Below are 26938 nucleotides of genomic sequence, written 5' to 3'. Positions count from 1 at the left end.
TAACAATGGACAGATATGCCGCAAGCATCTGGACTATGTCAAAAAAAGGTTCAGCATGGATACTGAGGAACCTGAGGAAGATCATGAGATGTTGGCCACACCACCGCCAGTGAACGAGCAACAAGAACATTCAGCAGCATGCACAGTCCCTGCAGCCAGCCCGGACAACCCGGAATCACCACAGGTGACAGGGACGCATGCCAAGGCTCAACAACCAGAGCCCCAACTGCGGCGTTCCATGAGAGAGCGTCGACCACCTGAAAGACTTAATCTTTGACCCCATAAAGACGTTGGGGGGAGGTGATGTCATGTATATAACCTTCATGTAACTGTAACCTTCATGTAACAATACTGCATACTGTGTCCACCGAAGAAATGCACACCTTGACCACAGGGGCTGAACTTGTGGGAGATACTCCTCACCTGGTCATCCAGGTATATAAAGGTAGGTCCCATGCAGGGTCATCACTTCTTGGTTCAGTGAATAAAGGTTCAGATCACAGAGTGACCGTGTCTGCAGAATGTGCCTCATGTGAATTTATAGTAGTGTGTAAGGACATTACATTAAGAGCTGCCCCTTGCTGCTTTTGTCAGGTCATTGAAATGTTTCTTACCTAGAACCCAGGACCTGGGGGTGATCTCAGCCAATCCAAGCATGGTAAACGCCCATATTTGATATTTTCCTGGCACTGGTAGGAAAGAGAACTTCACTCCTCGCTCTCGCTTCTTCAAGCAGTACCTCCAGTGAGGCTTCAGAAAACCTGGGGGCTCGCTTCCGACTCATCTTCCAGTTTGCAGCACTAAAAGTCAGCAACATCAGTGAAGCGAATGCAGCTTGCCTTTAAGAGGTGCAATCCTGCTTTAAATAGGCCTCTGGAGGCCTGCCAGAAATCACACTCAAAGTAGGCGGGCTTTTTAAAAATTCATTCATGGGAGTGGGCATTGCTGGCAAGGCAGGCATTTATTGCGCATTCTTAGTTGCCCCGAGAAGATTGTAGTGCACCTTCTTCTTTAATAGCTACAATGTATGTAGTGAAGGTGTCCCCACAATTCTGTTAGGTGAGGAGTTCCATGATATTTTACCATTGTTACACAATCAATTTGTTTGCTAGGCCACTTTAGAGGGCAATTAAGATTTAACCATTTTGGTTTTCCACCCATTGCATACAAATGGTGGCAAGGCTTGGGTCTGAAGTGTATTTCCCTCCTATCCACCCAGGTTAATATTTCATATCGACAATTTTTTATCAGAATGGTAACCCTACCCTCCTCTCTCCACAGATGCTGCCTGATCTGCAGCGTGTTTCCAGCATTTTCTGTTTTAATTTCAGATTTCCAGCATATGCAGTATTTTGCTTTTTTTCCCCCGTTTTGATTTGATTGCATGGGCTCCATCACCTGCATTCTTCAAGGGGCAAACTCCATAAAATCGTTAATATACCCACGATCATACCAAGTTCCGTTCTTTTTCTTTGGGCCCTCATATTTCAAACATTTTCAACCTTTTTAGAATCTGGTTCAAGACTGTGGGCAGCAATTGTCTGCACCAAATGCAGTACTTCTGAAACTGACTTGCATTTATTCTTATTGATCCTCAGGACGGTTTCCTACTAGCCTGTTTGATAGTGCTCAGAGTTTTTGTTCATGTGTGGCATTGTGTAGCTCTGAACACCATAATATCATTGAACCGCACCTTGACTCCAGCTAGGTCTTCATGGACTATTCACTGGAATACTTTCTGTGCTGATGAGATTCCAAATGGCATGCATGTAAGTCTCAATCATCCAAACAGAGTATTAAACATCATCAACCTCCTGCTTTTCTCATCAAGAGCTACTTGCCGATATCCTGACTTTGCATCAAGGACGGAGGAAACTTGCATATCAGCAAGTTTATGTGCAATGTCTTCAGTTTTTGCCTAAGCCCTTATGATTGCTTTGTTAAGTCCTTGGGATCGATTAATTTACAAACCTGATTGGAGTTTATCCTATAAAGTTGACAATTTTTGCATCTAGATTTAATTCCATACAAATGTTCTTACCAAGATTCAGTTTAAAGCAAAGATTTGCTACTTGCAATTTCAAAACATATACTTATCCTCAAACAGCCAGTATTTCTTGCCTGTCTTGTCTTACTTTATGTTTGGTGGAAAATATCAGTTTAATAGGTAATGCCTCAAACATCTTGGCCTAGAAATTGGTCCTCCTTAGCACCTCCCGTTATTGCCTCCAGGAGATGATAATGGGCCACTAAGCATTTACCGACCGGGCGCGGCGAGAAGATCGACTCGTGCCATATTCGGCGGGAGGTTTGCAGCGGCGGCGGTGTGGTTTTGGGCTCCGATCTCCTTCGCCCGGAGATCGTGATGTCATCGCCGTGCGCATCACCCTGCTAGCGTCTTGGACCTGAACTTCGGTTCCACCCCCTGTAGCATCACCGGGCGAAAACACCGGCAGCTGCAGGAGGCATTCATTGGGAGCCCGGGCATTTTGGGGCTGATGCTTAAAGGCGAGGTGGCCGAGGTAGTTGAATTTTTTTTTAATTGCTCTCTCTGATTTCTTTTCCATGTTTCTCCCCCGCTATTGATCAGCCCGACATTCTGCTGCAGTACATGTAGCTGTTCGGGCTGGATCGCGGCTGCCGTCAGGGATCAGGTATGTCCTTCTTTTGCAGAGCTTGCAGCGATGGTCCTTCCCTTTAAGGGAGGGAAGGAGCCTTCCAATGCGGCAGCGCTGCACGACCCATTGTGTAGCACGGCCCGCCTGCCACCCTGCTTGTTGCCTCTTGGGCTCCAGGAAGGAAGCGGAGCACTTGATTTAGCACTCCACTTCCTTCCTGGAGAATAAACACCAAATTTTTTAAAAGCTAAAACACATTAGCGCCTGGTACTAATTTATTCAACTTTTAAAAGTTAACGCCATGTAAGGGGAGCTCCCGAATTTCTTCCCTCTAGTTCTTTAGCTCCATTCTGTTGTACTGCTCACATGCTATGGTTTTGGCTTGTGCACTGGGTCAAGCTTAAAGTTGCCAGTCATGGGCCCCGATATTGGTGGCCTACCGCCTGCTGCCACCGACTGCCGCCGAGGTTTGTTGTCGTTTTCCTCTCCTCGCCATTTTCTACTTGGGCTGGAGCGGGTGGGAGGGGAGTACCGCCGGGAACCGCCCGCTGACGTCCTCTGACAGCCAAGTAGCGTAAGTGGCCCCCCGCCCGCCGAGCTGCCAGTTTGGTGCGGGCAGGAGTCAGCGCCAGCAGGGGGAAGGGCCTCTGCGTGGAGGCAGGTCTAACCCCGATGGTAGGTATGAAGACCTACAAGAAAAGGTGAACATCTTTAAAAAAACATTTTCTACAGCGGCTTACCTGGATGGGGTCCCCTGAAGGTGTTCCGGTGGGCTTTTTTTGGTAATGTTTTTTTACTTTTCAGGTCTTCCACCCTCCCTGGGCCTGGCTCCATCCTCGGTGGTACTTGGGAGGATTGAGAGCTTCCACCCATTGTCGCCCAGATTGACAGCGTAAGCTGTTACTTGGCCGCCGGGCGGTATTGCCACCTCTTTTAGAGGAATTTTTCAGGCAAAGTACCGGCGGCAAATGGGTGGACCTTGCGGCTCATGAAAACCGGGGCCATGATGTCTGCAACTAAATCGCCCTATCTTCCATTTCTCCTATTTCCAACATAGAACTAAATCAGTTTGTTTGGGATATTGGACCCAAATACTCATGGATCCTAGATCCTGGTGTATCTGCTGGATTCCATCTGCTAAAAGCCTGTGCTGCTGACCCTGCCAGAGTATGTGAAGTCAGGTGGAGGTTCCCTATTTTAAACATTGTTGCTGAGTGTAGGCACATCTCGGGCACCTGTTATTGTTGGAGGGCGGGGGGGCTGTGGGGGCGGGGGGGTGGGGTGCGTGGTAGTCCTTTGGTGGAGGTCTGCTGCTCAAAAATCACACAGCATTCCCAAGCCCAGCAATCTATGGCAATGTCCCCCCTGTAAAGGAAGTCAATTCGTGAACTCTTCGTGCTTCGGTCTTCAGAGTCTAGGCCAAGACCCAGACCTGGAAACCCAGATGGGCCCTATTTACATCAGCCGGGAGTCTGTCACACTTTCTTTCACCCAGTGTACCATCTGCCCAGGTGACCCCAGGCCAGGGCGAGAAAACGCCCAGCTTGCGAGTCACTTTTCCCCTGGCCTCTCATCCTTTAATGCAGGGGACCATGTTTGGGATGGACTGAGGTTCTGCCCCAAACAAGGCCCCATGAAAAGGAACATTCGCTGGGACTCAGTACATCTGGCTTCTGGTCTAATTTGCAGGCCTTTTATTGCACTTCTGCGATTTTCACGACCACTTCCTCCTGATCATATAATAATCATTTTCTTTTGGTGTATGTATCTTTTGACTAAATAACATACAACTCTGTGAAATATCCATTCTCCCCCACTTGTGGCATTTGGCATGTACAGCTGGGCAGTTCTGCTTGCTATGTGGTGGTGCTCAGCATCTATTACATTTCTTCTTGTAGCTGTTAGTACATAATTTCTTGTCTGTGTGTTTGATTTCATCCACAGCTGCCTCAGTTTGTGGAGCTCAGGATGGATCACCCGCTTTGAGCAGTGACAATTTAATGATAGTGAAATGGCCATCACATTTTCCCGTCACTGTGTCATGCTTTTCACTTTCATCGTCTTGTCAGGCTGAATGATGTGAGAATAATCTCTGCTTTATCCCTCATGCAGTGCGCTTATTCATCTAATTTCTGCTGTATCTGCTAGTCCCGACATGATAAAATATCATTCCCAACACCTTTTCAACTTGGCTGTTCCTCGGGCATAGAAAAATTAAATTTTGTTGCAGGAGTTAAAGCAACATTGGCTTCTGTAATATTTGGCTTTGCTTGTGACTTAATTCAGTGTCTCACCTGACACTTACCTGGCTTTGAATTTCCTGTTTGTTGCTTGCATGGCTTCTGTTCTTTTGCTTGTTTATGAAGAACACTTTGGCAGTTTAGATTAACAGCTCACTTTGGTTTTTAGAACGTATGACCCAACTTTTGTCACCATATAAAGTTTCTTTGATCCACACTGATTGCACATCATGTCATAACAAGAAATGGGTGCTTTTTTTATTCATTCACGGGATGTGGGCATTGCTGGCAAGGCCAGCATTTATTGCCCATCACTAATTGCCCTTGAGAAGGTGGTGGTGAGCTGCCTTCTTGAACTACCTCAGCCCGCGTGGTTAAGGGGGGGGGAGTGCTGTTAGGGAGGGAGTTCCAGGATTGTGACCCAGTGATGATGAAGGAACGGCAATATATTTCCAAGTCAGGATAGTGTATAACTTGGAGGGGAACTTGGAGGTGGTGGTGTTGCCATGCGCCTGCTGCCCTTGTCCTTCTAGATGGTAAAGATTGCGGGTTTGGGAGATGCTGCCGAAGAAGCCTTGGCGAGTCGCTGCAGTGCATCTTGTAGCTGGTACACACTGCAGCCACGGTGTTGCTGGTACTCCCACCCAAAACAGGTGGAAGGCTGTTTAAATATATAGATCGAGGTCCTACACCTGATTTAGGATATTAATTGCAACCTTCATGGAGAAATAGGCAGAGTGTGCATGCCAGTCACATTTTCTCCAGGCATTGCAAGGACTCTCCAAAAGGGAAGGTTTTTAAAAAGATGTTTGTGGGGTCAGAAGGAGGAGAAGTGCTCCTCCAGGCCACCCACAAATCTTCCAGTCTGCTCATTCTTCTACCCCCTCTTCCATGGCATTTTCTATACCCCAATAGGTCTCGCCTGTCAGCTGGCTGCAGTAATCTGGCAAGCTGTATCGGAGCGTCCTTTTGGCACCCACCGCTCCGGTTACAAGATGGTAATGATGCCGAACCTGAAATCAGTTTTGGGGCTCCTGACTGCCACATTGAGAGGGTGCCATTGACACACCGCAGATATATTACGCCCGTTTGGCTCCCAAGCAGAAAATCTCCCCCTAAGATTCCTGAAGGTGGCTGTAGCAACTCCATTATATCGTTCCGCATTTAGACATGGCAACCACTTGCAGGACTGGGAAGGAAATCAGTGGTTATAAAGGTTACAGTTCATTGAATTTTTATGTGGCCAGCTCCTTTCAAGAAATCTCTGTCATGTTTCCCGACCTTCAGTGTACACTTACATCCTGCAGGTTAATGTTGCATTGTTAGCCAGGCACAATGAACCCATTAGTTTCTCTTTGGAAAACAGCTAGCAGCAGGAAAGCACTTTCTAAAATGGACATACAGCAGTGATATTATTACCTCATTGTGCTTATAGAAAATGATATTGTAACAATGATGAGAGAAATTTAAAAATATATAATTTCATAAGATACAGACCATTTCTTCTGATTCACATCATTTTGTTTAACTATTTATTCCTTGAAAATAGGTATAAAATGGGAGCCAGATGAAAATGGAGTCATTGCATTTGACTGCAGAAACCGCAAATGGTAGGTAATAGTTTACAGCCATTGTTCGTATGTTTTAAATCTTTTTTGGAGACCCTATGATGCAGTTTTCCTTTTCCCTTTTGTTCAGGTACATTCAGGCAGCCACTTCACCCAAAGATGTGATCATTTTAGTCGATGTCAGTGGAAGCATGAAAGGGCTTCGCATGACAATAGCCAAACAAACAGTTTCTTCCATCCTTGACACACTTGGAGAAGATGACTTTTTCAATATTATTGCAGTAAGTATTTTTGCGTTATTCACAATATAACTCAGATTGTGTAGATAATTATGATCAAAAGTTAGATAATGCTGATAGTAAGCTCCAGTTTCAGTCATTACAGATTTCAATAAAACCAATCAAAATGAGGTGAAGCTTTTTCTTATTGAGAGTGGTTAAAAGTTACATATACTGGAACAGGTGTTTAATAAATACAATGTAAGAATGGTCCAATGAATGAAGGCACCGTTCAGTGTAGTACTAAATCATATATACCAGAACATTACAGGTTAAATGCTCAATCTGTCCTCAGCTGTGGTTGTAATAGGGGTGCTATATTTGGCCTGAACACACCTGACTAGGGAGGGAAACTTCTGTTCTTCATCAATATCTAGTGACTCCTATTTGAAAGTGCAGATATCTGGACATTGTGTGAGAACACACCCAGATTTGGTTGTGATGTCTACCTCATTTGAATAGCATAACGACACTCCCATATGGATTGAGCACCTGGGCAAAATAACAGAATAATAGGTGTTAGTGCACCAGCAGCAACAACATGGATTACAACAGATATTTACATTCTAGTCCAATCAACATATTCTCTAACATTTCTGCCATGGGATATCTTAATGTTTCTAGAAAGTGAGGAAGAGCTGAGTTTAAAAAATAATAATCTCCTGACATATACATACGAAGGAGAAGGAGTTTCGCCTTCAATAATTTAGCAAAAATTCTGCATGGCTACAAAACAGGATTTCCTGTGTTGTATTTAAGCAGATTCACTGGTAAAATTATTGGCCAGAGAAATTTCCTCCTGCCCATTGGCTTGAAAAATTGGCAACGGTAGCATAGTGATTGTGTTACTGGACTAGTAATCCAGAGGCCTGGACTAATAATCCAGAGACATGAATTCAAATCCCACCACGGCAGCTGTGGAATTTAAATTAAATAAATCGGGAATGAAAAAAACTAGTGTCACTAATGGTGACCATGAAACTGCAGGATTGTCAGAAAAACCCACCTGGTTCACTAATGTCCTTTAGGGACGGAAATCTGTCGTCCTTACCTGGTCTGGCCTGTATGTGACTCCAGACCCACAGCAATGTGGTTGACTCTTAATTGCCCTCTGAAATGGCCCAGTAAGCCACTCAGTTGTATTCAAGAAAGCTGCTCACTACCACCTTCTCGAGGGCAATTAAGGATGGGCAATAAATGCCGGCCTTGTCAGCGACGCCCACATCCTGTGAATGAATTTTTAAAAGATTATCCACTAATGGGATCATAACTAGTTAATCTGGCACTGATGACACTTATTTGACCTCATGTATTCACAGAAAATGCCCATCAACCAAGTTGAAATCATAAGATAGTTATAAGGGAATGACAAGACAGTGTCTGAATTTGAAAAATTCTGGATAGGGGAAGGAAATTTTACCTAAATTCCAGTGTAACTGCTTTACACAAACATAACAAAAATACAATTGATAAACTAGTACCATATGAGAAAATGAAAATTAGCAATGAACACAATTAAAACATTAAAAACACACAAATATAGTAGAATACAGCAGTGATTCTAAAGGTCAATTAATTTTATTTTAAACATTGATAATTTAATTCCAAGTGTAAATTGTTTTAATTGCACTAGTCAAGCAAAGTCAGAAACAGGATTTTTTTTTTAGAAAAGTTTAATACGTTTATTTTCTTCCTCAGTACAATGAAGAGCTTCAATATGTGGAACCGTGCCTAAATGACACTTTAGTACAAGCAGACAGAAACAACAAAGAGGTAAGTTAATCTCATTATTTTAATCTTTATAAAATACGTTATCAAAGCAAAATGTAGGTTATGTTCAGATTACTCATGTATTGTCAATGTACTGGAAATATTGATTGATTTGGAAAATGTGCAAAATACAGCACAATTACCACATTATTAGTTTGTTTGAATGTTTTAGAGATATAATAGGCTGTACAATATATGACAATAATACTGTGACACAATATTAGAGACAATTGAGAACATAATTGAAACTTAATCTTCCTTAAGGTAAAGATTTATTAAAATTAGCAAAATGTTACAAATGGACACTCACATGAGATGTTTCGTTACAAGCTTGTTTCTGAATTATAGTAATGTACACAACTGGTATAGAAATCTTCTGGTTTACTCTTCTCGTTACTCAGAACGACAGCTTACTGATAATTTATTAATTATAAATAGCTTGAGAAAATATTAATTAGTGAATGTATTAAGAATCAATTAAAACTACAATGTCAAAATATGTAATTTCCAAATAGGTACTTCAGTGATCTTTAGGCAGTTGTTTATATGTTGCCAATTAAGTTTGATGCCATCTATAATATTTCAACACATTGCGTATATGCTAATCATTATATAAAATATAATTGGACAATGTAAATCAAGTAATCATAGATTCTTCTACAGTTTATGACTTATTTCATCATCATAGGCAGTCCCTCGGAATCGAAGAAGACTTGCTTCCACTCTAAAAGTGAGTTGTCAGGTGACTGTACCAATTCCCACCAATATGGGAATTACAGTCTCTGTCACAGGTGGGGCAGTCAGTGGTTGAAGGAAAGGGTGGGTGGGAATCTGGTTTGCCGCACACTCCTTCCACTGTCTGCGCTTGATTTCTGCATGCGCTATGAATTATTTACTGTTTGTAAAAAAAAAGCCAACCAGAAACACTTTGCTGGCAAGTCTTTCCTTATTTTAGGCCACTTCTCTTTTTTATATGCAACACAATTAACCAAATATCTGTTTTTGTCACATTTTGAAGGTGACAGAGGCTCAGAATTTTATCATTGAAGGTAGTGTGATCTTAAATCAGGCATGTGCTTCCTAAGCAAACTGAATATGGAGTGACAGACTTTTGTAAAAATAGCAGCCAATTTTTGTAGAGATTGAAATCTTCAAATTACGCTCATTCATCCATCTGTTGATGTTCTTCCTGTTCAAACCCTGTGTGTAGAAAGTAAGGCTTTTTTCTATTGTCAACAGTGAAACCGGCCATCTCACATACATTGTCAAGTGAATGAGTGACAGGTGTGAAAGGTCTTCTTGCTGCCACAATGGCTCTATAATGTGTGATTCCTTATATTTTTTGGCCCAGTCATTTTGGTCTAATGTCACTATTCTTGGTAGTCTGTCGTATCCAACAAAGACTAATGTGCTAATCATCAATGGCATGTGTCTTCAAGTGGCTGTATAGGCCAATTCTGGATACACATAGTCTCTTGCACATTGGACAAGGGAAGTTCGATGTGCCTGATGCTGACAGTACTGCCACCTGATGTCGTCTATCTCTAGTGTCCCGCAGGCGTTGACATCGGCTTTCTTCGAAGGTCTGGCAGGCATTCCTCGTGAGGGTTCACCACTGGATTTTATTATCTGCTGTATTCTCGAGGTCCTTTGGTCGGATGCCACAGTACTGGAAGTTAGCCTTGATGCAATCTTTGTAGCGCTTGCGGGGGCGCCCCTGGTGTCTTTGACCTTCACAGAGCTCGCCGTGAAGAAGCTGACGAGGAATCCTTGACTCATCCATGAGGATGACATGTCCAGCCCACTGGAACTGGGCTCGCCTGATCATCACCTCGATGATAGTTGATTGTGCTCTCTCCAGAGCCTCAAAGTTTGACACCCGGTCTTGCCAGCATATGTGGAGTATAGATCTGAGACTGCGCTTATGGAAAGCTTCCAACTTTTTGATGTGACGCCTGTAGGGTGTCCAGGTCTCACATCCATAAAGGAGAGATGAGAGAATGACTGCTCTATACACCAACAGTTTAGTTGACAGTCGGATGTGGGTGGTGACTCAACACCTTAGTGCACAAGCGACCAAGTGCCTGGCTGGCTTTACAGACCCTTGCATCAATCGCCTTGTCCAAGGACCCATCACTTGATATGGTGCTGCCAAGGTACTTGAAGCTGTCCACTGACTTTAGTTGTATACTGCCGATGAAGACTGTGGGAGCAGGTGCTGTGGTGCCAGGGGCAGGCTGATAGAGAACCTCAGTTTTACTAAGGCTGATGGTTAGGCCAAGCAATTCTGTTGCCTCAGCAAATTTGCTGAGTATGAATTGTAGGTCACTCCTTGTGTGCCATAAGGGCGCAGTCGTCAACAAAGAGTGCCTCTAGGGTGAGTCGTTTCCGTACTCTGGTCTTTGCAGCAAGGCGGCGGAGGTCGAACAGTGAACCATCAAATCGATATTTCAGGTAGACCCCAAACTCCAAGTCTTTTATGACATAGTTCAAGACGTAGGTAAACAATAGGTTGAACAGAACTGGAGCGAGTACACAATCTTGTTTCACTCCATTTGAGATGGCAAATGGGGCCGTGGTTGTACCGTCTGAGAGCACTTCACCTGTCATGTTGTCATGAAACAGCTCAATGATGTGGACAAACTTACTTGGGCACCCAAGTTTCGTTAAGATTGACCACAGCGTTGCTCTGTTGACAGTATCAAAGGCCTTGGTAAGGTCAATAAATACAGCGTACAGGTCCATGTTCTGCTCAATGCACTTCTCCTGCACTTGTCTGAGTGCAAAGATCATGTCCGCTGTGCTCCGACCAGGTCGAAAGCCACATTGTGTTTCAGGAATATTTACTTCTGAGACACTAGCTACGAGTCGGTTCAATACTATGCGGGCGATGATCTTCCCAGCAATGGACAGAAACGATATTCCCCTGTAGTTGCCACAGTCTGCTTTGTTGCCCTTGTTCTTGTAGAGGGAAACTATCATAGCGTCACAAAAGTCCTGTGGCATGTCTTCAACTTCCCAGATGCTAGTTATTATGTCATGAAAGGCCTCGAGAGTTGCGGGGCCTACTGCCTTGTAGATTTCGGCAGGGATTCCATCCTTTCCTGGAGCCTTTCCAGTACTCATCTGGTTGATGGCTTTCTTTACTTCATCCATGCAGGGAGGGAGATCAAGATCTTCTTTGATAGGTTGCTGGGGTATGGAGTCAAGTGCTTCTTCATTCACTATTGAAGGTCGATTGAGAAGATTACTGAAGTGTTCTCTCCACCTCTCATTTCCGCCAGTTCTGTCTTTGATTAAAGTGCTGCCATCTGCTGAAAGGAGTGGAGTAGTGCTGGGTTTTGATGGTCCATAAACTGACTTGATGGCGCTGAAGAACATCTTGGTATTGTGAGTTTCAGCATAATGTTCCACTTCCTCTGCTTTCGTCTGCCACCATTTATCTTGCATCTGGTGAAGGTCTCTTTGTGCTTTGCTCTGCATGTGTCTGTAGTGGTCCCTCTTGGAAATTGAGGAAGGGTCATTTTGCCATTCTACGTATGCTTTTTTCTTTTCATCCAGTGGCTTGCAGATCTCCACGTTGTTTTCATCGAACCAGTCTTGGTGTAACTTCTTTTTAAGTCCAAGAGTTGTCTTTGCTGAGACTGTCACCATCTGTTTGAGCTTTGTCCACTTCTGTGTGGTGTTGCCGATGAGCAGTCCGTGAGACATCAGCCTGTTATCGAGGTCATCCTGGAACTGCTCACGGTAGCACTGATGTTTCAGCCTAGCTGTGTTAAAGGCACTTCTTCTCGGTTTTGGACGCTTGCGCTGAAGTGGAGCAATGTACAGCTGGAGGGTGGATCTGACTAGATGGTGATCTGTCCAGCATTCTGCTCCCCGCAAGGCTCTTGTGATTTTTACATCCTTGATGTCTCGCCTTCTTACAATGGCATGGTCTATCATGTGCTATTGCTTCGACCTAGGATGCATCCAAGTTGTTTTGTACTTGTCGGCCTGCCTGAATAGAGTAATGTCACTATTATGTTACATTTAATCCAGAAGAATTATGAAAAGAACATGTAATCCATTAGGTGCAATGCTGCTATGAAACTGATGTCTAGAAGCAAATTAACGGTAGGAGGATAGTAATATCTGGAGGCCTGGACTAATAATCTAGAGTATGTAAGTGAAAATCCCACCATGCCAGCTTCAGAATTTGAATCTGGAAATAACGATTGGAACATTGCCCTCGTGATTTTTTAAGGTGGAGAAATTGAGTGCCCCGTTCCCCCACATCCATCCTGCTCGCCCCACATCTGCCCCGTTTGCCCCACATCCGCCCCATTCCCCCTACGTCCGCACGGCGATAATGACGTCATCATAGCGCGCACCGCCTGTTCCCCGTCCCAGAAGCAACATTGCCCTCAAATAGTCGATCAACCGCTTGTTGGTGCCAGTGACAGTTTTTTTTGTCAGTGTACAATCTGCAATCGAAACAGCCAATAGTCTTTAAAGGCGCGCTGTGGCTCGCACCATTGTTGTCGGCCGAATTGTTATTGAGTGTTGATGGTTTGAACATTTATCCTCTAAATTGATCTTCAACGATTGCTGGGCCTCACTTTGCACACCCTGCATACCGAATCTTGCTCCAAGAGCTAGCATTGGTAGAGTAGGCCACTGCTGGCAAACAATGGGCTCAGTCCTGGCAGTGGACTGCCTCTTCCACATTGTGCACAACAGGGCGGCTTGCAGAAGAGAGCGGTGCCGCTAACTACAGATGCAGAGGCAGTGGAAGAGGGAACCACATAGGATGGGGCAGCGAGATTGAGAAGGTCATGGAGAAGGTCATATACCTGCATATAGAGTAGGATGTGGGGAAGTATGTAAAGAAGGACATGCAGTGAGAAGGAGGGTCAGGGACCTCGATACTCAGAGCCAGAGGGAGAGGAACATGGAAGGGAGAAGGCAGCATCAGCACCAGCCAGATATTTGCCCGCACCAGGATGTAGAGGGTCAGGAGCAGCATGACCAGGAGGCAGAAGGGGATGAGGAAGGTGGCAGAGGAAGATGCAGGCACAGACATGGTGGCAGAAGGCCCTATTGTCCAAAAGTCTTCCGATAACAGTTCTCCTACATGGAACTCAATGATGACCAGTGACTGCAGAGACTGTGATTCAGAAAAGATGTAGTGACGGAACTGTGCCATCTCCTCCAGCCCGAGCTGCAGTTTGAAACAAGGGTGAGGACAGCTCGATTAGTGGCACCAAAGGTCACCATCACCCTGAATTTCTATGCCACTGGATCTTTCCAAGGAGCTACATCAGACATCTCCAACCTCTCCCAATATGCCATGCATATACCATCCGTCGGGTCACAGATGCTCTGTACAAGAGGAGAAGGGACTACATCTCCTTTTCAATGAATAGAGAGAAGCAGTTGGAATGCTCCACTGGCTTCTTCAGGATAACGACCTTCTCCAGGGTTCAGGGCACCATAGACTGCACCCATGTATCATTGAGGGCGCCGCAGAACAATCTGGAGATCTTCAGAAACCGCAAAGGATACCATTCACTCAATGTCCAGTTGGTGCGCGACCACAACCGCCAAATCAGGGCCGTTGATGCCCAGTATGCTTGCAGCAGCCACGATGCCTTCATCCTGCAGCAGACAGGTGTGCCAGGTCTGTTTCAGCCGCCAACTGAAGGTGGCGGATGACTCCTAGGAGACAAGGGGTACCCACTGTGCCCCTGGCTCCTGACTCCCCTTTGCAATCCCACCACTCCTGCGCAGCAATCGTACAATGAGTCTCATTCGGCCATCAGGTGCATCATTGAGCAGACCATCGGAATCCCTAAACAGCAGATCTGCTGCCTTGATCCCTCAGGGGGAGTGCTGCAGTACACGCCTGACTGGGTGTCCCTATTCGTCGCCGTCAGCTGCATGCTTCACAACCTGGCAATCACAAGGGCACAGCCATTGGCCGATGATGTAGCAGTAGCACCTGAGGAGGAGGAGCAGGAGCAGGCACAGGAGGAGGAGGAAAAGCAGGAGGAGGAGGAGCAGGAGCAGGAGGAGGAGGAGCAGGAGCAGGAGCAGGTGGAGGAGGAGGAGGAAAAGCAGGAGGAGGAGGTGCAGAAGGAGGAGGCGCAGGAAGAGGAGGAGCAGGAGGAGGAAAAGCAGGAGCAGGAGGAGGAGGTGCAGAAGAAGGAGGCACAGGAGGAGGAGGAGGAGCAGCAACAGGAGGAGGCGCAGGAGGAAGAGGAGGAGGAGGAGCAGCAACAGGAGGAGACGCAGGAGGAGGAGGAGCAGGAGGAGGAGGTGCAGACGGAGGAGGCACAGGAAGAGGAGGAGCAGAAGGAGGAGGAGCAGCAACAGGAGGAGGCGCAGGAGGAGGAGGAGGAGGAGGTGCGGACGGAGGAGGCGCAGGAGGAGGCTCCACGACCACTCAGGAGGCTGCGTCACCATCCTGATCCTGTAAGGGATGTCCAAGACCGTCTCATTGGTGCTCGATTCCACTAAGTTGGTTGCCACTTCCAGCTTAATCTGCGCATTCCCATGGCCACACCAATGAGCCCTTCCTCACATCATTCCCCAGACTGAAATGAGACACAGCAACAGATATTAAAGTTTCAAATAAAAATGTATACACTAATAACGTGCAGCAACAACATCAACATTCTCAATTACCCTTATGCATTTCCTTATAACCCCTCTTACATTGAACTACTCTACAACTATGCCACAGTGACTCCCCTGTGGCTGAAGCATGGCAGTGGGAAGGCTGCTCTGTTTCACCTCCAGACGCTACAGATGTTCTTGTAAGTCCCCCTCCCCGGAAGGGCTGGCTGCAGACTGGCCCTCCTCAGCCTCGGTGCCATCAGTCTGGATTGGCTGGGTGCAAGCCATGGCTGATTGCAGTGACAGAGTGGCAGGGCTGGGATCCGGAATGCTGTGATTCTGAGAGAGCACAACACGTTCCGGCTCCAATGAATCAGCGCCACTCCCTTGGGCCAGCACCCCAGCATCCCCACCAATCGGCTGGAGCACAGTTGGGTGGGCTGCTGCAAAACTGTCAGATCCCCGGTGGACTGTGATGGACTCAGCGGCGATGGCTGAGACTGCATGAGAGCAGACACAGACTTGATGCCACCAGACACTGACTGCATGACAGTAGTAAGATGCTTCCATGCCAACAGCCATCCTCTCCATTGCAGCACTAAGACTTTGGGCCGCTTCCGCCTGTGCTGTAACAACAGCTGCCACACCGCCCATGGCATGTGTCATGAGACCTGGATCCGCAAGGTCACTATGGGAGTCAAACATTATCTGTACACTTGCAATGATGGGCTCCATGGAGTGCGCAGAGCTGCCTGCAATGTCGGAGGCGGACTCCTCCACGCTCCTGACCACATGCGACAGGCTCGAGGGCCCCCTTGCCATTGCCCCCAACATCTCCGAGTGCATGGCCAGCACCCTTTTTTCGAAGATCTCCACATTGAGGCCCTCATCTGAGTCCTGTCCAGCAGAACTCGCATGCAAACTCACCCTTGGGAGAGCTGGCTCCCGAGGTTCCCTTTGTCCTTGACCATGCTGCAGCTCGCTAGGCCCCGGTGCATCATCCAGTGCAGACCCCTCTCCTAAGCTAAACTGCAACGAATGTTGCAGTATCTGAGTATCTGAGCTGGTGCATGGGAGCGTAAGAAGCAGTGACGTGGTGCTTGCAGCTGTCTCTCCCTCGGCATCCACCTCCTCCCACATTTCGTCGCTGTCCTCACTTGGCTCAGGGGGCTGAGGCTCATGCTGGTCCATCTCCGGGGCATCATCTGCAAGCATAAATGGGACAAGAGTGGTTTGATGGTGAGGGAGGGGGTTGGACCATGCAGCAACCAAGGTACTGATAGGTTTGTGCAGTTACGGACAGATGGCATTAAAGGAAGGCCTTGATTTACCAATGCTGCCCCCATCGGGATCCACGGTGCCTATGGCCACTGGACAGGCAACCTGTGGACCAATTAGCCACAGTAACCTTTCCTCAACATCGGTCAGCTGTTGGAGGTCAGCCTCTCCACCCCCAGTCCGCTGCTGCTCCCTGCGGTTATGTGTCATCTTGGCCTACAAAGCAAAGAAGGGTTGTTGAGTAGCAGTTCGATTAGGCATCTGGAAATGATGGACATGCAGCTTCATTAGATGCAAGTGTAAGACACAAATGAAAGGGACCCACAACTGTGAGTATGCACACATGACATATAGATGACTCACCACTGAAATGCTACTAACTGGAAACAGAAGCAAGTAAATAAGAGTTGGAGAAGGAGAGGCTCTGAGACCGAAGTTCAATAATAGGGGGACCATGTACTCACTTTCACCACTCGAGTGATGTTGTTAAACCTCTTGCGGCACTGAATACCAGTCCAGTCCAGTACTGAGGTTGCCAACACCTCTGCAGCCACCTCTGCCCAAGCATCATTGAAGACCTGTCGAGAGGGCCTGCCAGACTCCAGAAATAGGAGGCGCCTCCTTCCTTCCACAGCTTGCAGCAGCGTCTCAATTTGTGCATCTGAGAATCTGCTTGCCATCCGGCCACCTCTCTGACTTGCCATTTTACAAGATGAGAAACAATAAACACAGCAATCGCTCGGATCAGAATGAGCAGTACTTACCTGGAAGATCTGCCCTTTGAGAAGGCCAGGGAGCAGCTGCCTCGTTATGAGTGAATGCAAGTCGGGTGAAATTGGCTTCTCAGTCGGTGATCCCGCCCCTACACTGCTCTGCAGAGGCCATTTCCACCCCCAACAATGCCCCATTCTTTTTTCCCCTCAAAAGTGCCCGAAATCACTCGATTCCCCGCCCAATCGATTGGGACGGTAAATCACCATCTAATTAATTTTATCCGCCCCAAGTGGGTTGGAGGGCAATTTCGGCCCCCTACTGTCCTTACCCAGTTCAGCATCATCATTGGCGATCCCTCGAAACGAAGATGACTTGCTTCCACGCCAAAAAAAGATGAGTTCACAGGCATTTCGAATGAAGGACCCGAACTACATCCTGAAGGGTGGAAGATGCCTGTGCGTGGATTGTTTTAACGTGTGGTGGCCGTTGCACACCAGCCACCACACGGGCTTGACAGAGCTAGGTCTTGGTCCAGTGGCAAAGATTAACCAAGACGACTGGAGACCAGTTCAGCCTATATGTGACTCCAGTCCAATACAATGTGGCTGATTCGTAGCTGCCCTCTGAAGTGGCTGCCTAGCAAGACACTTAGAAAGGGTGCCGAGGGCAATAATTGCTGGCCTTGCCAGTGATGCCCACATTCCCGAGAATGAATAATAATTTAGAAAATAATATAATATACAGATAGCAAATTACTGTTTAAGGCTAATAATGCCTAAAAACTGCTGTTTCTGTTCTTAATATTCATTTCCCAAAATTCAGTTGATTAGCTACATAAAACATACTGAAAAGCAGGAGTGATTACAAGGTAGGAATTAAGATTCAAATGGCATCAAAAATAATGAAACTCACTCGAGAACGAGTCCTAAGATTAGATTACAGCCTTGAAATCATTCTCTTCTATCTTAATTTTAATATAGATAAAGAACTTGCATTTATATACTATCTTATTAGATCCTCAGGATGTCCCAAAGTGTTTTGCAGCCATTGAATTACAATCAATGGATTTTTGAAATGCAGTCAAGGTTCTAATGTAGGCGAATGCAGAAAGCAATTTGAACAACCCCACAAACAGCAAATTAGATAAATGATCACCTAATCTTTTTTTTGATCGTGTTTTTTGAAGAAGGAACGTTGACAGAAGAATTACCTTCTTCAAAGTATCTTTTACATCCACATGAACAGGCAGATTTGGCCTAAATTAAAGATCTCATTTGAAAGACAGCACCTCCAATAATGCTTCCTCAATACTACATTAAAATGTTAACCGCGATTATGTGCTCAGATGCTGGAGTGGGGTTTCAATCATAACCGTTTGACTCAGAAGTGAGAGACCTACCAACTATGCCATGTACCCCCCCCCCCTGAACCCCCCACCCCCCACCCCACTCCACTCTCCACCACAATTTTCTCTCATTTTCTTTCCTTTCCTTTCAGCAGTGACTAGTGCTAGGCGACAGATCAAGAGACACTAGCAGCCCTTTGGTACTTAATTCAAGGGAATATTTGTCATGTGTGAGCCCACTGAATTTTGATGTTATTCAACTGTATCTGAACCTTATCATACTATCAGAACACTTGCATAGGCACATTTTTTAACAGGGGTCACCAGATAGCAATAGGACTACGGCCTTGACTGATTTTTCCCCTCTCTAGTCTCAGGCATTGAGGTACATTGTAATGCTATAACTTGCACCTAAACTGTACTGAGTTAACTCCGCATTGATCAGAGAGTCAACCTGAGTCCTTCCTGATTAGTGTGGCTCAGTGACATTCCATATCTCATGGTTTATTTACCCACTAAACCATCTTTGAATTTAGTTTATTTTGTTACGGTTGATACTTCCATTGGTTTGCCTGTATTTTTTGTCAGTTAATTTTGTGAGGCCAAGAAGCCATGCACATATTTATTGCTAATATTGATTAAACAGAAGCACATCTTTTAAGTAACAAATGCAATTAAAATTATGACATAGTTTTCAAAGTCATTTTAATCCTTTGTGAATTTCTGTGATAAGTAAATTGGCAAATGAGAGAACTACATCATGACATTCAGAGATGAGTATTAAAGGATTTTGTGACATAATTACTGCAGAGATAATCTGCAGTTAATTACCAGAGAATTGTATGTCCAATGTGTGGTATATTGGAAGAAAATAGACTGTCGAATGGCAGTCTTGCCACACATTTTCAGAAATACCTCAGTATTTTTTTTTAAAATAGACTATGAATATTGTTTAGAGAATATATTTCTACTTGTTACATAGTACATTCAATTCAGATTTATAATAAATACAAACTATTATTTATAGTTTGAAGATGATGATTAATTCAACCGAGCTTTGCTGAAGTTTTACTAAATGCCTAAGCTGAAAAATTTTGATCCTGAGTAGTTTTTATTTTCAAATTAAAATGCAACGAGCACCTTGGTATGATGGCCTTAATCTTTCTTTATTCATTTTACTTTGATGGGGTAGAAAGCAGAGATTTAAGTGCAGAAGTGTCAGAGGTATATTTGATGATTCAGATTTAACTAAATGTGTTTTATTAAGACCCTAAGATTAATGCTTTAAAGTGCAGTTAATAAGAAATATTTTAAAATTGCATCTATATTGTAACAATGTTATCGTTTGTGGTGTGGGTATTCAAAGAATAACATGGGAAATAAATCCACTGGATTAAAATCCCCTTGTTTTATGGTATCGCCAGACTGTATTGCCTTTTCTAGTATGTGACATCAAAGGTGAAGTAATGGACAGTCTATTAATCGACATGTAAAATGTGATGGGAGCTATGGGAATTCATTGAAATCAGCTATTTCATAAGCTGAAATGCCTTTAAATAAAGCAGTTCACCCACTGCTGCTATAATTAGTCTGTTGCTCCCCCTTTTGAAGTAGTTAAGCAGAGGTGAGTTAATTTCTGATCTGTTGCCACCATTCACTGTCATCTTGTAGTCTTGTGCTTATATTAATATCTAAAATAACTTAAATAGGTTTATTAGAGTTTTATTACTAAAACCAACATTTACACTTTTGCCAGCCTCAGACTTCTGAAACAGACAAAAGTGTATACATTATACTGCATTACTTGGAGGTAGAAGAATATCAAAGGCTGTCTTTGGTGTCAAACAAGCCCCACATTTGCACATGTTGAAGACTAATTTTTCTTTCATCCTGAGTCAGCAGGAAATAGAAAAAAAAATTCATGTCATGCACCTTTTTGTGAGTAAGTTGCATTTGAGATTCTGGTCCAAAGCTATAATAAATTTCACTGCTATCTTTAGGTCAAAAGGTCAAATTGTAGACTTAAGAAAGCAATGTCAAAGGAAAAAGTATAGATCATGGTAGAGAAGCCTTGGCCTTTTCTTGCAATGTGATAATAAGTGAGCTGATCATTTGATAATTAAAGCAATAGCTGAAATAAGACAATTAACTGTAACTCTTTACTTCTTCTTTGCATTGGCAGAGAGGAGATGTCACATAAATTACTTTGAATACATAATAATGCATCCAACCTTTTGGCTTTGAGTATTAAGTTTCCACAATCTCATTCCTAGCCCAAAGAGCAAATAATTTACATAACCCTCAAAGTAAATAATAGTCTGAAAAAAACCTGCTGAAAAACACAATAATATTTCCAGTTTAACTAAAACTCAAAACAGCTTATAAAGTGCCCCCCCCCCCCAATTAACTCTTTCATTTTATAGTACAGGTGCAGCGTCTCAAATCCGGGACCAAGGCCGTTCCGGATTTTGTGTTTTGCCGGATTTTGGAACGTCTTTCTGATGTCACGAATATGGAAACACCCGAGCACAGGTTCGGGTATTTCCGGATTTTGGAACGCCTGCTCGCCGAAGAGCTGTTCGGGTTGCTGGGCGATGAGGTGTTCGGGCGGGGCCCGTCGCAGTGGAGGAGTTCGGGCAGGCCGACGAGGAGGCTCCGAGGTCGGGCGGCGAGGTTCGGCTCGAGGTCGGGCAGTGGCGCGGGGTGGTGCGGTGAGGACCCGAGGTCGGGTGGCGGCGGCGAGGCGAGGCCCGAGGTCAGGCAGCGGTGGCGAGGCCTGAGGTCGGTCAGTGGCGCGGGATGGTGAGGCGAGGTCCCGAGGTCGGGCAGTGAGGTGAGGCGAGGCCCAAGGTCAGGCAGCGAGGTGAGGCGAGGCCTGAGGTCGGGCACTGGCAGCACCTCGAGGTCGGAAGGGTCCGGATTCCGAAACATTTTACAGATTCCGGATGACCCTGCCACCAATCGGTCTGGATTCCGGAACATTCCGGATTCTGGAAATCTGGATTTTGGATGCTGCACCTGTACTGTATATATCATCCTTCTTCAATAACATTCCTGGTCAATGTTTTATTTTTACTTAACAAGGAACTGTGTTAAAAGTATATTATAGATTTGTACCAATTTTCTGTACTCCTTATAGTTTATTACATATTTCCCTTTATCTAAAAGAAAAGCTGCATTTTTGTCAAAGAAAACTTAACATATTAAACTTAATAAAATATTAAACTAACTAGCAGCATTTATGCATCAGAAGTTATTGGTACTAAAGAGTTTGGGGGCGAAATGAGGGAGCGTCCTGTTTGGGGCGCTATCTTTTAAATGTTTGAAAAATTAGCACCGGGTGTCGCCCCTGAAGCGCCCGGCCTCCTGATGGGCGCCTCCTGCAGCTGTCGGTGTTTTCGCCTGGCGCTGCTGCAGGGGGCGGAACGCAAGTTTGGGTCCAGGGTGCTACTGGGTGATGCGCACTGCGATATCATCACGATTTCTGGGTCAAGGAGATTGGGGGGCAACGACGTAGTGCCGCCACAAAACTCCCGCTGAATTTAGCGCGAGTGGGTGATCTCACCATGCCCAGTCGCGGTCCCATCCGTTATTACTCCCCGGAGGCGCTAATGGGAGGCGCAAAGGAGACCAATTTCTCCCCCTTCCTGTTTAGGTACCCTGATATAAAATTTTAGTCGTGCAAAAACTGCAGCGCATACCTCATAACGCACTGCCATCAGGTCAGGCTCAGGCTCACCAGCAACGCCAAGTCTGAAAATTACCCCTGTAACGTAAATGCAGCCTGAATTCTGCTTGGAGGAGGGTATTTCATTTTAGAGTCAGGTCGGACCTTAATTCCAGATTTACACTACACAAGTTCAGCACTGATGCTAAACTTACAATGTAAATGCACTCTTGCTACCTGCACAGAGAGTTTCCTCCTTCATTATGAACAATCTTACATTCGGGACCAGATAGGACAGGTTCCAGGTCCTTCACTAAAAGGGGAGTAGAAATTGGCAGTGATTTAAAAAAAAATCTCTTTTTAAAAAAAAAAAATGAGTGAAGCAAAGGTACTACACGTTGGAAATTTGCTTGCTAGCTCCACTGATGGCCCAAAGGGTAAAGGCATAGCCTGGAACAGTCAGATGTCGTACTAAGACATTCTGACCAGATGATTCTGATGGTCGGTTGTATCCATCAAAACAGTCATTCACTGTGCACAGAGGTTACTAGTTTCCAACAAAGATTTCCGATGTTAGAAACTGCTATGCAAAGTGCATCAACTAGTTACATAAAGTTACATAGAATTTACCACATAGAAACAGGCCCTTTGGCCCAATATTGTGTTTATGCTCCACATGAGTATCCTCCCATTCTATGAACTAATTCTCAGCCTATCAACATATCCTTCTATTCTTGTCGCCCTCAAGTAATTATCTAGCTTCCTCTTAAATGCCTCAATGCGATTCTCCACAACCACTCCATGTGAAAGTGAGTTTCACATTCTCACCATTCTCTGAGTAAAGAAGTTTTTCTGGAATTTCTTATTGGTATATTCGTGACTATTTTATATTCATGGCCCCTAGGTTTGGACTCTTCCACAACTGGAAACGCCTTCTCTATGTCTATGCTATCAAACCCCATCATAATTTTAAAGACTTCTTGCAGATCAGCTCTTACTCTTCTCTTTTCTAGAGAAAAGAGCTCCAGTTTGTTCAGTTGCACTGAAGGATTTGTTGTTTTCAAATGGGCATCATCAGATGATATGTAGCTAAAGATCTCTAATGTTAGGGACAAACTGATGGTCTGAATTCCAATGTTCAGCCTCTAAAGTCCCCTATATTGCTACATTGACTACTTGTGCCAGCATCTGTTTATCCCCTGGGAGGACAGACGCACCAACGTTAGCGTCCTCGACCAGGCCAACATCCCCAGCATTGAAGCACTGACCACACTTGATCAGCTCTGGTGGGCAGAGGAAAAGTTACAAGGACACCCTCAAAGCCTCCCTGATAAAGTGCAACATCCCCACTGACCCCTGGGAGTCTCTGGCCAAAGACCGCCCTAAGTGGAAGAAGTGCATCCGAGAGGGCGCTGAGCACCTCGAGTCTCATCGCCGAGAGCAAGCGCAAGCAGCGGAAAGAGCGTGCGGCAAACCAGTCCCACCCACCCTTTCCTTCAACAACTATCTGTCCCACCTGTGGCAGGGACTGTGGTTCTCGTATTGGATTGTTGAGCCACCTAAGGACTCATTTTTAGAGTGGAAACAAGTCTTCCTCGATTCCGAGAGACTGCCTATGATAATGATGACAGTTCTCAGTGATCAGAATCAGAACAGAACATTATACAGTTACAAGGTCAGAGAAACTTGGCCTCAAGTTTGACTTTGTCAGCGCTCCAAGACTATCCAACCCTGACTTCACAGTTGCCTGCATGGTAGATCCCATGTCAAATGCAACAGTAATCAGAGCACTTTGGAGAAATGGTATATTGCCTACTGGGTCAGCAAATATGTTACCATTTTCTCCACGACAAACTGCAGCACAACGACCATTGATATAGCACATTATGCATGTCAGAGAAATAGATCTTAATCCTTCCCAGCTTCTCCCCGATTATAGTACACATGGTCACCATGACAATCCAACAACTTTAGGCTTGCTGACATCCAACTATTCATGTCCTTCACATTGGGCCTTTGCCTTCCACCTGTCTTTGGGGTATCTCCAATGCAGCTTCCACCAGTGGAGGTGTTACATCATCCTTGCTTGGAGAGTCCTCCTGTGCTGATGATTCACTTGCGGTGTGGAGGCACAGGTATATCTAAATCTGTGGTGGTGCCTGATATAGTAGCAGTGGTTGTGCCAGTAGCTTGTGGTGTTGTGTGGTACGCTGCGTGGTACAGTAAATGCTCTGGATCATAGATGGTCCCAGTTGTTTTGTAGGAGAAAAACAAGCTAAATGTTAAGCTAGACTACCGAGGAGGTCTATTACAATCACTAATCATAGGTGATAGCATGTTTCCCAGTTCTTGGGTGCAATGGATAGAACGACAGAATGGAGGACACTTACCAAATTAAATAGGGAATACTGCAATTCCAGTCTCAAGCATCCTTCAGAGTTTCCAGACTAAACAGTTCCACAAGAGCTTTTTCAGTACTTAATTGGCTGTAAAGCACTTTGAGACAGCCAGTGGCCGTGAAAGGCACTACATAAATGCAAGTCTTTCTTTTCTTTAATGCTCAGTATTTGTGGATTGAGAGTCTGGTGTTGTACTTTTTTATGTCATGGAGCTTTTCCATGAAAGGTGGTGGAGACGAGATTGACACAACTGGTAATATCATCACAGGCTTGTTTTGTTGTGTATTAATTAAGGGGCAAGGGCTTCTTGCATTGGCTATTGCCAATAGCTTTTCAACAATAATGAATATCGTAGTGTAATTAAAATTTGGCCTTTTTCAAAGGTTTCTGAATCATAGCTGTAAATTTTCCAATTAGCATATCTAGATGGTGTCCAGTTTATTTATCAATAAGGTTAATAACATCTTGTGATAAATCCTGTGATTTTTGCAATCTACTGTGACAAGTAGATTGTTGATTTTTTTTAAATATCAACTCTACACACCAAATCCAGCATAGACTCGAGATGAGATATTTTAGAAGAATATTCCCACTGTAATGTATGCACCTGTGAATATGCTCACAGATTTGTAGAGCTGTTGAACGCAAGCCTGGCTGGCTCAGTCAGTAGGACATGCGATTCCTAATTTCAAGGTCGTGGATTCGAAGCCTCCATTGTGCGATTAATTTGCACTTGTAAAATATATGGTTTTAATGCCCCAAAAAAAAAATCACAAAAAAAAACATTTATTAGAAATGCAAGAAGCCCTTGCCCCTTAATTAATACACAACAAAACAAGTGTCTGGAGTGTCCCCCAGATCGGGGGGCACTTGATCTAATGTTTATTTTGTTCCCCCCCCCCCCCAAAAGAGTTGTAGAGCTGTTGACCCTGTCATTTCTGTGGTCTGGAGGAGTTCCACATTTATGTCGAATGTGTGAGGTTGCAGCCCCTGTTCCAATATTTGAAGGGGCTGCTCCTCAAATTCTGGTTGCACTTCAGTCCCACACTCCTGATCTTTGGGCACCCTGTGCGGAGGGGAGTGGGCAGGTCGGAAGGCCTCCTCGTAGGACTGCTCTTGGGTACGGCCAAGGTGGCCATCAACCAGTCCAGGCAGCAGGCGTCAAGGGGGTCGTTCAGCCCGACTGCCTGCCTCTTTCCCACGGTTACATCCGAGCCAAGGTGTCCCTGGAGATGGAGCATGCGGTGTCCACCGGTACGCTCGCGGCCTTCCACGAGAGGTGGGCACCGGAGGGACTGGAGTGCATCATTTCAACCGGGAACAGAATTTTAATTTGATTTAATTTGATTGGATTTGAAAAAGTTTCCCTTTATGTTGAATTGTTAACTTGTGTTGTTGGTGCCCTGAAAAAAAACAACAAGAAAATAACAAAGGGGCACTTGAATGAAAGTTTCTGGAGTGTGACCCCTCCTTTAATCAGGGGGGAATTGATTTAAATTTAAAGTTGATTTACAGAATAGTTTTAGAGCTGTTGAGTTGGGAGTGGCTTAGCCAGTCACTATGATGTTCACAAGACTCAATAAAACCCCAGCCAGTTGGGTTCGGAGGATCTACTATGAGGCAGGTAGTTGTGAGCCTGGTGGAGGAACTGGTAATGTAAAGTGTGGCTGTTAAACCTTTTGCTAATAAACCAACTTGTTCTTAATAGCAATGTGTTGCTATGAATTCTTAAGCAAAGAACCCAGGAAGCAAATACATTACACCCGTGTGTTTGCTTTATTTTGACCTTGTTTTGGGTAGGCTGGATGGATTATACAGGCTCCCTGTCCTTATGGAGGTGAGTGTTAAAAACTCTTTGAGTTTATCTGTAAAACAAAACATTAAACCGTGCCACCCGACCTGGATGACACACCAGACATTTACAAGGCCCTTTTTTTTCCCCTTTTTTTTGTGTTTTTCTTTTTTTTTGGTTTTTTTTTTTGGGCACTAAAATCACATTTTTTCCCCAGTGCCCCCTATAAAAGGGAAGGGGGACACTAAAAGCACCGGCAGGTGAGTGTTAAATGCAGTATACACACACCCACAGCAGTCAAATCAGCAGCTCCACTGATATCCTGGCTGATGAGACTGTTGAAGATCAGCTGATCAGTCAGCTGTTGCAGTATCAGAGCATCTTGCTGGCAGAAGCAATGGAGGTAAATTATACTTAGAGTTAGCAATCAGTTCTCCTTCAAAGTACTGATTATATTTCAAACAACTTGTTCTACCTTTTGAAAAATGAAACGAATTTGGAGAAGCACTTTCCTTCAAACTAAATCCTGTAATTTTCCAGGTTTCATCCACAACTACCCTGCGATTTTCAATTATACATCCTATTACTTAACATGGTCAAGAGGTTAATTTCCTGCTTACTCGTGGGTAAACTGATTATTGCAGCTTTATTATTAATTCACTAAATTTC

At 44.8% G+C, this 26938-nt stretch overlaps 1 protein-coding gene across 1 annotated transcript in view; it reads left to right on the top strand.

Annotated features, from left to right (window-relative positions):
• The window catches only part of cacna2d3a (calcium channel, voltage-dependent, alpha 2/delta subunit 3a), a 1147786-nt gene that overhangs the window by 554200 nt on the left and 566648 nt on the right, over positions 1-26938 (top strand). The window contains exons 7-9 of the mRNA XM_070894764.1: positions 6408-6468; positions 6557-6707; positions 8403-8477. Coding sequence (XP_070750865.1) covers positions 6408-6468; positions 6557-6707; positions 8403-8477 — 287 coding nt within the window. The remainder of the gene's footprint in view (positions 1-6407; positions 6469-6556; positions 6708-8402; positions 8478-26938) is intronic.

Source organism: Pristiophorus japonicus, chromosome 12 (genome assembly GCF_044704955.1).
Source record: "Pristiophorus japonicus isolate sPriJap1 chromosome 12, sPriJap1.hap1, whole genome shotgun sequence".
NCBI classification, from domain to species: domain Eukaryota; kingdom Metazoa; phylum Chordata; class Chondrichthyes; family Pristiophoridae; genus Pristiophorus; species Pristiophorus japonicus.
This window is presented reverse-complemented; position numbering and strand designations above follow the sequence as displayed.